Below are 12,563 nucleotides of genomic sequence, written 5' to 3' on the forward strand. Positions count from 1 at the left end.
CACTTGTGCTCTCCAGGCTCTCCCTTCCAGGTATAGCCATTTGTAGGGCAGACTAGCTCCTGGCAAAGAGCTGGGTTGGGGGGGCTTATACCTATGTGTCCCCAGAATAGCATTCTTTGGAGCTCTCCTCTCTGGCTGAACCCACCTCAGGACCTCCTTCCGTGAACCACTAGACTGGACAGGACAGGCTAGCTGCCAGCAGTTGGGTTTGTTAAAGGGACAGCCAAGGTAAGCCCAGAGGAGAGCCCTGAGCCTAAGGAGAGGTGCTTCATTGGTGCAATCTTTTTCTGCCTGGAGAGTCTACATTGCTTTAAAAAAAAAAAAAAAATGTAAACCAGCAGGCTGGCATCTTTTGCCCTGCTGTGATCTAGCTCTACAGGTTCGGTATCCCCTGGGGTGGGTGGTAGGGGGCGGGGAGCACTGATTAAGAAACAACCAAAAACCTTCCCAGAGATGGTTTATCAATTCAAGTCTGTAGTGTTTACTTCCATACCTTTTAAGCCTGTAATTCCACCACTGGGACATCTGCCTAAGGAAATACTGAGTTGTAGACAAAGATAGGAGTCCAAGGAAGGTCATCGGTGCAATTGGCAATTGTAAACCCTGTAGAAACAGAAAATGTTCACCAACAAAAGCCTGGCAAGTGTGGGTGCCTTGACACAGAGAACATTTCTTAGCTGATTATTTTTTTTAAAGATTTATTTATTTTTTAATATCCATTTAAGATTTTTTATTTATTTCTTTATGAGAGAGAGAGAGAGAGAGAGAGAGAGAGAGAAAGCAGAGACACAGGCAGAGAGAGAAGCAGGCTCCACACAGGGAGCCTGATGCGGGACTCGATCCTGGGACTCCAGGATCACGCCCTGGGCCGAAGGCAGGCGTGCTAAACCGCTGAGCCACTCAGGGATCCCCAAAAGATTTATTTATTTAAAAAAAATAGATTTGAGAGGGTGAGAGAGAGCACGCATGCACCCTCACACACATGGGGGGGTTGGGGGGCAAAGGCATAGGGAGAGAATCCCACGCTGACTCCCCTCTGAGTGCAGAGCCCGACGTGGGGTTCAGTCTCACAATCCTGAGATCATGACCTGAGCTGAAATTATCAATTTATGCTTAACCAACTGAGCCACCGGGGAACCCCTCCTTAGCCATTTTATTTTTTTTTTTATTTTTTTTTTATTTTTTAAATTTGTATTTATTTATGATAGTCACACAGAGAGAGAGAGGGAGGCAGAGACACAGGCAGAGGGAGAAGCAGGCTCCATGCACCGAGAGCCCGATGTGGGATTCGATCCCGGGTCTCCAGGATCGCGCCCTGGGCCAAAGGCAGGCGCCAAACCGCTGCGCCACCCAGGGATCCCTCCTTAGCCATTTTAAAGTCACTTTAGTACTTTGGACAACTTGGGCTGGCTGCAGGTGGGCAAACAGGCTACAAAGCTATGTGTGTATGCACATAGCCGTGTGGCATGACCTCAGGTCTCTGTTACGTGTAGGCACACAAGTATACAATCAGAACACGAGAAAGACTGACACACCAAGATGTTAGCAAGGATCACGCTAGTTGTGGGAGTACAGGTGATTTTTGTTTTGTTTTTCAAACTCTTTCATATGTTCCAAGTTTTCTATAATGTGTATTGCTTCTGTAATAAGAAATAAGCAGAGGCTCGCCTGAGTGGCTCAGCGGTTGAGCATCTGCCTTCGGCTCAGGGCATGATCCCCGGATCCAGGATCGAGTCCCACATCAGGCTCCGAGCAAAGAGCCTGCTTCTCACTCTGCCTGTGTCTCTACCTCTCTCTCTGTGTGTCTCTCATGAATGAATGAATGAATGGATAAATAAATAAATAAAATAAGAAAGAAATTAGCAGAAATGTGTGTCTGGAACAAAACTCCAGAAGCTTCTCTGGAAAAATAGCGGACAACTCGCCGTAACAAAGGCACAGATATTCAGAGCTGGAGGAGCCTTGGACAGCTCAGAACCGGGAGAGGCTGCTGCAGGTTCTGTCCAGCCTCAAGGGACTGGCCCAGAGCTGTGGTACATCCAGGCTTCTTGAGCCATCTGGTCCTCCACTGTGCCAGCCCCCCAAAGCTTCCTTTGCCCCTGCACCCTCGCAGGAGGACTGGGTCGGTCACCCATAGTGTGGATGGTAGAGTTCCTGGAGAGCATCAAGTGGCCAATGTAGTGTCAAGGGAGAACGTGCTCCCAGGGATGGCCACAGGGCCAAGGACTGGGTCAGAAATGGGTCTGGGATTGGCTCCACACTCAGCTATCTGGGTAGGAACCTGAACGTGACTCACTTGCTCCTTCCTGCTAGGAGTGGCTCTGTCCTGCAGCTCCTCTGTCCGGCACTGGCTCCCCAGCTGTGGCGTGGCAGAGGGGACATATCAGCAGGTCTGTGCGCACATGGTTCTCATTGCAGACGGTGGAGCATGGCTTCCCACACCAGCCCAGCGCCCTTGGCTACAGCCTGTCTCTGCGCATCCTGGCCATTGGCACCCGCTCTGGAGCCGTCAAGCTGTATCCTTTCCATTACCCCAGCTTCCACCGGGGTGGGGGGTTGGGGGACTGGAATGGGTGGGAGCCCTGGCATGGTTGAGATCCAAACTGAGGCAAGTTGTAGATGACCCCTCCTGTTCCTGGGATGTTCTATATATCCTCTTGGGAATTGGCCTTGAATGTAGGAAGTAGAGGCAGGTTGGGGTTGTTTTTTTAATTCCTTTCTCCCAGTTAGTAGACTGGTCCCAGGCTGCTATCCAAAGCAGGGTGGCCTTGGGTCAGAGGAGCAGTGCTAAGCTTCCAGATTCTGTCCCAGCACGCATACCCCCCGTGTATACACAGGCACACCAGAAGTAGAATGGGCTCCTGGTTGGCATGGATAGCCTTCCCTGGCCAGAGGCTGGACATGGTCCAGTAGGGTCATCCTCTATCCAGAGCATTGGTTCTGGGCTATTTCAGAGGCAAGCCCACGGGTTCCAGGATGGAGGATCACTGCTTGGGTCCTCTGGCTGGCTTGGACTACAAGTCTAGAAGCTCCCCCAACCCCAAGTCCCACCTGAGCCCCTAGAGTGAGCCAGGGTGGCTCCTGGGAGGATTGGAAGGTGGTCCCTCAGTTCCAATGGAGATCACCCATGGAGAGCCCAGCTGGAACACACACACACACACACACACACACACACACACACACACACACACCGGTGAAGCTGTGACTCCCTCCCAATCCTCTGCTGCAGCATAGGCAGGGGAGGTGGGGGTGCCTCCAGCAGGCTGGGCTACACTGGAGGTGGTATATAGCACCCCCTCAGCTGGTTAATCATTGCCAGGCCACGGCCATATCCTGGTTACCAATCCTCCTTGCCAAGACTCATGTCCATAGCTGCTGGGGGCGGTGCCCTTATCTCTTCTCAGGTGCCACCTTGTGGTAGCTCATGGGTCTGTTGCAGCTTAGGTGCTAGGGTCATGGTGAGGGTGCAGCAAGCAGTCCGCAGTTGCCAGGATAAGGCTCCACCCTCCTAGAGTGTCACCCCACCTGCCTGGCTGGAAAAGCTATCCCCGGTTGGAGTGGGCTCCCCATCAGGGTCACATCACCCCTGGCCAAGTGCTGTCGCAAGGAAAAGGACTTGTGTCACCCAACCCCAGGCCCCATCTGGGAGGAGGGTGAGCCTGTCGCTGAGGTACTTCTATTTCTTGCCACGTGGGCCTAGAGGTCCTGGCCCTTTAGAGGGAGGGGGTGGTGTCCTGCCTTCTGCAGCTTTTCCTGAGCCTGCTGCCTGTAGCTATGGTGCGCCAGGAGTGGAGTTCATGGGACTCCACCGAGAGAACAATGCTGTGGTGCAGATCCATTTCCTACCTGGCCAGGTGAGGGGCCCCTCCACACCCTCTTGCTCTCATGCCACCCAGAAGGGGTGTACATACGGTGAGGCGGGCATCTGGCAGCCCTGGGTTTGGTTCTGATAGGAGGGCCTGGGACTCCCTTTCCCTCGGCTTTGGGTTCATGGGCCACCCCGAGTGTAGCCAGGGATTTGCTTCTGGGCCTCCCCAAATCAAACAACATGGGGTGGGCCACCCCAGTGGGAGAGGCCACAGTGAATGCTGGCCCTCCCTAGTGAATAAGATGGCACCCGCCTGCTTTTGGTGCCATTCCCCTCCTAGTGCCAGCTGGTCACCCTGCTAGATGACAATAGCCTGCACCTGTGGAGACTGACAGTCAAAGGCGGTGTGTCGGAGCTGCAGGAAGATGAGAGTTTCACACTGCGTGGTCCCCCAGGGTAAGGACTTGGTGCCCGTCGTCTCCCAGCCGGCCTGACATGCACACCCAGCTCCGGGTGTCGATCAGGAAGGTCCTGTGGAACCCTTGGTGGCCCTGCCTCCTTCCATCCCCACACAGCGTCTACATAGGAGGCTCTGGAAGGGGGCAGGGGTTCTGCTGCCCCGTCCAAGCCCTCGCCCTCCACCATCTGGCTTCTGTCTTGGCAGAAAGTAATCCCTGTATTTACCCCATTGGACCCCATTAAAGGACCTCATGGGTCTGCTTTCCCTGGACGAGGCCTTTCCTGGGGCTGGCGAGGGGCCCCTAGCCCAGGGGCTTCCCTGCCCGGTGGCAGCCAACTCACAGGCAGCCACTCCCATCCTCAGGGCTGCCCCCAGCGCCACACAGATCACCGTGGTCCTGCCACATTCCTCCCACGAGCTCCTCTACCTGGGCACTGAGAGTGGCAACGTTTTCGTGGTGCAGCTGCCAGGCTTCCACACGCTGGAGGACCAGACCATCAGCTCGGACGCCGTGCTGCAGTGGTGAGCCTGCAGACCCCTGGCGGTCGGGGAGCCACCCCCTCCAGCTGGGCCTGGCCTCCTCCCATCTGTCCCAGTAATACCTCAGGAGCTTCTAATTTCTCTCCTGGGGAGTCTATAGGGACTATAGACTATATCTATCTATAGGGAGGAGAGATTCTCAGCTCCCCACCTGTCCCCTAAGCAGAGACTCTGACCCCATGATGTGTTTAACATCATAGCACTCAAATGGTTTTGGGGGTAACTTGTCATTTCATTTAAAGGTGAGAAAAATGAGACTCAAAATGATTTTGCACTGTCATCAGTTCTTAGTCTACTGTCCTTTGCACTGTCACCACAAATTTCCCAGCCCCCAGGCTCTGCAGTGGGGCACAAGGGGCCCAAACCTCTCCCCAAACTTCTGGGGAGGTTTATGCTTTGGAGTCTGCTGAGTTTTCATTTGCATGCATGCCCCATGGCCCAAACTCCTGGTCAGCCTCGACCCTCTAGGCTTCTTCAGATCATTCTGGAGGCTTTGCCCCATGATAGTCTGTGACAGAGAATAGGTCAGGTCAGGTCAGGATGTGGAGAAGAGGGTACTAGGGTCCCAGGGAGGGGGAGCTGAAGAATCAGCTGTGGTGGGATATTCCAGGGTTTCACGGGACAGAGAGGAGGCCAGGGTCCTTGGACGGGAGCTGCTTCTCGAGCCGGTGGGACACTGTTCCTGAAAGGACCAACCTTCCAATGCACTCACATCCGTCAGGCCCACTGTCCAGAGCTGGGTCGAGAGGATTCCTGCTTGGGGCTGGGTCCCTCTGAGCACAACCGCCTCCCTCTTTCCCGCTCGGCAGGATAGAGTCAGGGCAGCGCGGCCATGGTCAGAGCAGGACTGTTTGCTGTTTGTAGGTCAGCAGGCTCGGCCGCTTCTCAGCCTGGGCACCCAGTCTGTGAGCAGGGCAGTGGGAGGACCTGCTCCTCACATGTGGCCATGCCAGTGCCACCTCACTCTGCCGATGGGAGTCCAGTTGGGGGGCCTCCCCCAGCCTGAGTGCCCTGGGAGCCCCCTCCTACCTATGTAAATCTTTTCTCTAAATAAAGAGAGGTTTGACTTGGTTGGGTGCCTAGAAGTGTCCTGAGGTCCAGGCTATTTGCATAACCCACTCTCCTGTGGCGCTGGCTGTGGGTCCTGCGTCTGCCACCTCATTCTCTGTTGGCTGCAGCACCTCCAGACTTCACATCAGCATTCCAGGCCCAGAGAAGGGGGAGGGGGTCAAAGCTCAGGGCCAGGCCAACTCACATAGAGAGCTTTGCTGAGTGGGTTTTAAAAACTTTTTTATTAAGAAATATCACCTCTATACAGAAATGCACTAAATACAAATGTACAGTTTAGTGGATTCTTGTAAAGTGAGCCTCCACGTGCCCTCCCCAGTCACGACCCTTTCCCTCCCCGGAGATAACCACCACATCAACTTCTGGAAGTCACTTCCTTGCCTTCCCTTGTAGCGGCACCAGCTGTGTTTGCATCCTTAGGTTCCTATATATCACTATGCTGTTCTGCGCACGGCTTCTCTCCCCCCTTGGCGGTGTCCCTGCGATCTCCCCACCCTGGCACATCCCCACCCACAGGCGTGCCTGTGCCCAGTGCTCTGTCCTGCCCTGGCGGCGGCGGCAGCCTGGCCTCACAGTGCTTCCTTTGGCCAGGTTGCCCGAGGAGGCCTGCCACCGGCGGGTGTTTGAGATGGTGGAAGCTCTGCAGGAGCACCCCCGTGACCCCAACCAGATCCTCATCGGCTACAGCCGGGGCCTCATCGTTATCTGGGACCTGCAGGGCAGCCGCGCACTCTGCCATTTCCTCAGCAACCAGGTAGGCCATGCCAGGAGTGTGGCAGGTGCCTCAGGGCTCTCCCAGGCTCCCATGTCATACAGCCCCTGTGCTGGGACATGGGGGTACGGGTGATAGGACCAGCACCCTGATCCCAGCCTGCACACTCTGCCTCTCCTCCTCTGAAGCAACTGGAGAATGTCTGCTGGCAGCGGGACGGCCGCCTGATTGTCAGCTGCCATTCCGACGGCAGTTACTGCCAGTGGCCTGTGTCCAGCGATGCCCAGCAACCGGAGCCCCTGCGCAACTGTGTGCCTTACGGTCAGTTCTCCACCTGCCTCGTGGGGGCCTGGCCCTGCCCTGTCGCTTGGAACCACCCTTTCCCTTGCAAAGCAAGGTCCTCTGTCCCCAGTCTTGTCTTTCCCAAATTTGGGTGTAGGTGCCCAACTCCTAGCAGCAAAAGTGGGGCCCCGAGAAGTGAAAGGCTTTGTCCAAAGCCATGCAGCAGGTTTCGACACTGGTCGTGGCTGTCTCCGGAGACTGATCAGAGCAGGACTCCTGAGCATAGGTCTGCTGTGCAGGTGTGGGTGTGAGGGGTCTGTGCCCTGTGGACACAGGAGTGGAGGCCCCCTTCAAGCTGCTTCCTTTTTGGGGAGACACCTGGGTGGCTCAGTTATGCATACAACTTAGCTTAGGTCTTGATCTCAGGGTCGTGAGTTCAAGCCCCATGTTGGGCTTCAGTATGGGACCTACTTTATTTATTTAAAAAAAATATTTATTTATTCATGAGAGACACAGAGAGGCAGAGACAGGAGAAGCAGGGCTTCATGCAAGGAGCCCGATGCGGGACTCGATGCCGGGACTCTGGGACCACACCCTGAACCGAAGGCAGATGCTCAACCACTGAGCCACCCAAGCATCCTGGGGCCTACTTTAAAAAAAAAAAATTTCAATCTGAGATTCTTTATAAAAAGCTTCTGCAACCTGGTTCCTTTTTTTGTAGGTCCTTTTCCTTGCAAAGCTATTACCAAAATCTTCTGGCTGACCACCAGGCAGGGGTAGGTATCCATGCTCTGTCCTATCCCCATGCTACAGCCTTCCCGGGGTGTCTGGGGAGTGAGTGCCTTTCCGTCCATCAGTGTCTTAGACACCAGTGAAGGGCGAGCGGGCTATTCATACCTGTCACGGCTAATTCCTAAGTGACCATTCTTGACCTTTCCCTCCACCATCCCAGAGAGATGATTCAGATTAGCAGAGTACTTTCTCTTTTTTAATATTTTATTTATTTGAGAGAGAGCGAGCAAGAACGAGGGGTAGGGAGGGGCCGAGGGAGAGGGAGAAGCAGAGTCCCCGCTGAGCAGAAAGCCCTATGCGGGGCTCAATCCCAGGACCCTGGGATCATGACCTAAGCCTAAGGCAGACTCTTAACCTACTGAGCCACCCAGGTGCCCTGTGGTCAGCAGGTTTCAAACTTCGTTGCAGCAGGAGACCTGTTTCTTCAAACAGAAGCATACGGGGAGACCCAACTCACAAGCAACAGTGGGAGCGGGTGGGGGCACCACAGGGGAGTAGCTGCCAAGGTCGAGGAGGCTGCGAGCCCCTACCTCACCCCCAGGTTCTCCTGGGTTACTACAGTTAGGAAGTGAGAGCAGTCCACCCCATCCTCCCAGGGGCCTTGAGTTGGTGCTCACCCTGAGCCTGGCCTCCCTCCTGGGTCCTGCCACATTGGTCACAGGAAAGTCCCACCTGCTGGCTCAGCCCTGGGGTTCTCTGATGGGAGCCCCAGCCCACCCCACGGCTTTCCTGTGCCTGCCAGGTTGCCCTTCACCATCTTCCAGGGGGGCATGCCACGGGCCAGCTACGGGGACCGCCACTGCATCTCGGTGGTCCACGACGGCCAGCAGACGGCCTTTGACTTCACCTCCCGCATCATCGACTTCACGGTCCTCACTGAGGCGGACCCTGCGGCGGGTAGGCGGGCTTCCGGAATGGGTGTGGACGGCTGGCTTCGGGGAGTTGTGGGGATGCGCCCGTCTGTTCCCAGTCTGTTCCCAGTCTGTTCCCAGTCTGTTCCCAGTCTGTTCCCAGCCCTGCCACTGCCGGAGTCCCTCCGCCCCACTGCACCCCTCTTGGTGCCTTGTCCTCCCCCTGCCGGCCTGTGGCTTCTTCTTTGCTGGCCACACCTCCCGCCAGCCCTGAGCTCTCTCTTCCTTGCCCAGCTCTGATAGGCCATTGCCCAAAGAGGGCAGACCTGGGCTGATCTGGGTTTCACAGCCACCCAGCTGAGGCAAGGAGGTCTTGGCTTGGACACGGAAAGCCCTCCCATCTGTGGGGTGGGGCAGGGGGTGCAACGCGGGCGGCTCTGAGCCAGCATCCTGGAGCCCGGCCAGGACAGCAAAGCCCTGAGTCAGCCTCATAAATTGGTGACAGGCGAGACCAGAAAGGGCTGATGTCGAAACCTGGAGAGGAGGCCTGGCAGATTTCCAGAAGGGCGGGCCTCCCCCTCCATACGAGCTGGGCCTGCTCAGGACACGCTGGGCCATGTTCTCCCAGCCTCACCACCACAGGCCTCTTGGAGGGAGACTCCAAACCCGCTTTGCCTACTGTCTCAGCCCCTTCCCTCCTCACACCTGATGCAGGATGCTGGGAGTAGGATCGACTTTCAGGTTTTCTGCAGAGCTGATCACATCATCTGTGAACAAAGACAGTGTTCTTTCTTCTTTCCAGATCTAAACCTTTATTTCCTTGTCTTACTGCATCAGCCAGGACTTGTAAAAGGAAGCAGAGAGAGGGGGCACCTGCCTTATTCTTGATCTTAGTGGGAAAGCTTCGCATTTCTCACTGTTAAGTTACACAAGCTGTGGCTTCTTCATGGTCTTTACCAAGTTGAGGAAGTTCTCCTCTTCCTAATTTATTGAGGGTTTTTTTCCTTTATCATAAACGGTGTTAGGTTTTGTTAAATACTTTGCCTATATCGATATGATCACGTATTTTTCTTTAGCCTATTGATGTGCTGGGTTCCATGAACTGATTTTCACATGAAATGGCAGCCTTACCCGCCTGGGATAAATCTCGCTTGGTCGTGGTGTATAATTTTCTCTGTTCATTGCTGGATTTGGAGCTTGTTTTTAAGATGCACATTCCCTGACTGCAGCCTCAGGGCTTCAGATTCCGCAGGGCTGGGCTGGGGCAGACTGTGGCTCCTGCAGCCCCTGACCCTCTGCCTGTCTGTCCCCCCAGCCTTTGACAACCCCTATGCCCTGGTGGTGCTGGCTGAGGAGGAGCTGGTGGTGATTGACCTGCAGACGGCTGGTTGGCCGCCAATCCAGCCTCCCTACCTGGCCTCCCTGCACTGCTCCGCCATCACCTGCTCCCACCACGTCTCCAACATCCCCCTGAAGCTGTGGGAGCGGATCGTTGCTGCAGGCAACCAGCAGCAGACACACTTCTCCACCATGGTAGGTCCGGCACCAGCCCTGCCCCACCTCGGGCCAAGCTCTCCCATGGACTTCTTGGTCTCATTCTTTAGGAGTGGCCCATTGATGGTGGTACCAGTCTGGCCCCAGCCCCTCCCCAGAGGGACCTGCTGCTCACAGGGTAGGCGACTCTCACAGCACTCTCCTTCTGCTGAGTAGAATACACGGGGTGGGAGCAGAGCCCAGAGCGGTGCATGCCAGCCCGAGGCCTCTCGGGCACCCCTGGCCTGGCATCTCTCATGACTGGCAGGTGGACTCTGTCCACAGGCACGAGGATGGCACAGTGCGGTTCTGGGACGCCTCCGGTGTCTGCTTACGACTGCTGTACAAACTGAGCACGGTCCGGGTGTTCCTCACCGACACAGACCCCAATGATAACCTCAATGCCCAGGGTGAGGATGAGTGGCCCCCACTCCGCAAGGTAAGGCCAAGAGCCTGGAAACTAGGGTGGGCAAGGACAGGCTGGGTCTGGCACTTACAGCCCCCCATGGACCTCCTCTCCATTGGCAGGTGGGCTCCTTCGACCCCTACAGTGATGATCCTAGGCTGGGCATCCAGAAGATTTTCCTCTGCAAATACAGTGGCTACCTGGCTGTGGCAGGCACGGCAGGGCAGGTAGCAGGCTGGGCTGGGCTCGGGGGGTGCTGCTAGGAGGAATAGTCAGGTGACTTTGGGTAGCGTCCCGGGGTCGTAGAGCAGGAAGGACAGGGGCCCATCTCCTGAGCACCCACTGATGGTGTCACCAGACCATCACCTGCTCCTCTGGGCTCTGGGCTTTTCCCAATGGATAGAGGTTGCCTGGTCCCCTGGGACAGACCTGTGAGGTGATTGTTTCTCCTCCAAAAACCAAGATCAAAGGCCAGGGGTGGGGCAGAGGCCTTCTGGCTCTCCTTGGGCCCTGGGACTTGGCATGAGTCCCAGGTCCTTTACTGTCCACACACAGGGTCCCTGTGCTGTCCCTTGGTGCTGGGGTTGCTCAGCCCACCTGCCGTCTCCCCCAGGTGCTGGTGCTTGAGCTGAATGATGAGGAAGCAGAGCATGCTGTGGAGCAGGTGGAGGCCGACCTGCTGCAGGACCAGGAGGGCTACCGCTGGAAGGGGCACGAGCGCCTGTGTGCCCGCCCAGGGCCCGTGCATTTCGAGCCTGGCTTCCAGCCCTTTGTGTTGGTGCAGTGCCAGCCCCCGGCTGTGGTCACCTCCTTGGCCTTGCACTCTGAGTGGCGGCTTGTGGCCTTCGGCACAAGCCATGGTTTTGGCCTCTTTGACCACCAGCAGCGGCGGCAAGTCTTTGTCAAGTAAGCAGCGCGCCCGGGGTGGCCGAGGCCTGAACCTAGGGTTGCCAGTGGGCGATGACCCCTGGGCCCTGGCAGCACTGATGCCCTGATGCGCCCCCCCCCCCCCAGATGCACGCTGCACCCTAGTGACCAGCTAGCTTTGGAGGGCCCGCTGTCCCGAGTGAAGTCCCTAAAGAAATCCCTGCGCCAGTCCTTCCGCCGGATTCGTCGGAGCCGAGTGTCCAGCCGGAAGCGGCGGCCAGCTGGTCCCCCTGGAGAGGTGAGGCTGAGCCTGGGGAGAGCTCAGAGCAGCCAGCAGCGGGTCCAGACTAGGCCTCCATCCCCCAGCTGCTTTGGCTGCCAGGACAGGCTCTGGGCCCCACCAGTAGCTTCGTGTCCTGCCTCACTGCCCACCAGCCAAGTGACCTGTGCCTCATCTTCCCCAAATGTAAAGGGTTAAGTCCTCAGTAAATGTCATTGGACAGGTGGTGGCACGGGCAGTGGCCTGTCATCATCTTCTGGAAGGATTGGTGTGGGGCAATCTGATATCCCCAGGAAGGGGAGGCCAGAGTACCCCTCCCACTCAGGCCCCACCCGACCCACTGCAGGTGCAGGAGGGGAGCGCCAGGGCCGAGCGGGTGGGTGTGCAGAATATGGAGCTGGCACCCGTGCAGCGGAAAATTGAAGCTCGCTCAGCAGAGGACTCCTTCACGGGCTTTGTCCGGACCCTCTACTTCGCTGACACCTATCTGAGGGACAGTGAGTGGCCAGCCTGAGGTGGGGGGTCCCAGGAGAGCACTCCTTGGCCTGAGGTCATATTGGGGGCTGCCACCTGGCCTGGCTAAAAGGACCAGGCTTGGAGCATGGGGAGACCAGATCCTCCGCCTGCCTCTTTCTTTCCCCTGCTTGGGTCTCTAAGGGAGCTTGCCCCAGCTACATACTCAGGCTCCCCCACTCTCTGGAAGTGTGACCTTAGACACGTCCCTTAATCTGGGTCTCAGCTTCTGCCCCCGCAAAATGCCTGCTGGCATCCAGTGGGCCCTGCAGAAGCTCCCCTGCTGGCCTCCCACCAGGGCAAGGGTGGCACGGGGATATCCAGTGCTGTGTCTTGAGGGTTGAGCTGTCCTGGGTTTGAGATCATCTGTGCTTGGGGCCCTTGGTTGTCAGACAGCCCTTCTGGCTTCTGTCTACACCCCAGGGGGTTAGGCAGGATCCACAGCCATTCT

At 56.6% G+C, this 12,563-nt stretch overlaps 1 protein-coding gene across 4 annotated transcripts in view; it reads left to right on the forward strand.

Moving 5' to 3' along the window:
- Positions 1–12,563, forward strand: part of LLGL2 (LLGL scribble cell polarity complex component 2) — a 33,320-nt gene that overhangs the window by 17,611 nt on the left and 3,146 nt on the right. For all 4 annotated transcript variants that reach the window (XM_077854229.1, XM_077854233.1, XM_077854230.1 and 1 more), the window contains exons 3-17: positions 2,419–2,516; positions 3,773–3,854; positions 4,149–4,264; positions 4,632–4,790; positions 6,468–6,630; positions 6,777–6,909; positions 7,592–7,646; positions 8,405–8,559; positions 9,829–10,046; positions 10,118–10,185; positions 10,332–10,485; positions 10,575–10,679; positions 11,066–11,358; positions 11,467–11,617; positions 11,946–12,096. In XM_077854229.1, the coding sequence (XP_077710355.1) occupies positions 2,419–2,516; positions 3,773–3,854; positions 4,149–4,264; positions 4,632–4,790; positions 6,468–6,630; positions 6,777–6,909; positions 7,592–7,646; positions 8,405–8,559; positions 9,829–10,046; positions 10,118–10,185; positions 10,332–10,485; positions 10,575–10,679; positions 11,066–11,358; positions 11,467–11,617; positions 11,946–12,096 (2,101 nt within the window). The remainder of the gene's footprint in view (positions 1–2,418; positions 2,517–3,772; positions 3,855–4,148; positions 4,265–4,631; positions 4,791–6,467; positions 6,631–6,776; positions 6,910–7,591; positions 7,647–8,404; positions 8,560–9,828; positions 10,047–10,117; positions 10,186–10,331; positions 10,486–10,574; positions 10,680–11,065; positions 11,359–11,466; positions 11,618–11,945; positions 12,097–12,563) is intronic.

Source organism: Canis aureus, chromosome 16, assembly GCF_053574225.1.
Source record: "Canis aureus isolate CA01 chromosome 16, VMU_Caureus_v.1.0, whole genome shotgun sequence".
In the NCBI taxonomy this organism is placed as follows: domain Eukaryota; kingdom Metazoa; phylum Chordata; class Mammalia; order Carnivora; family Canidae; genus Canis; species Canis aureus.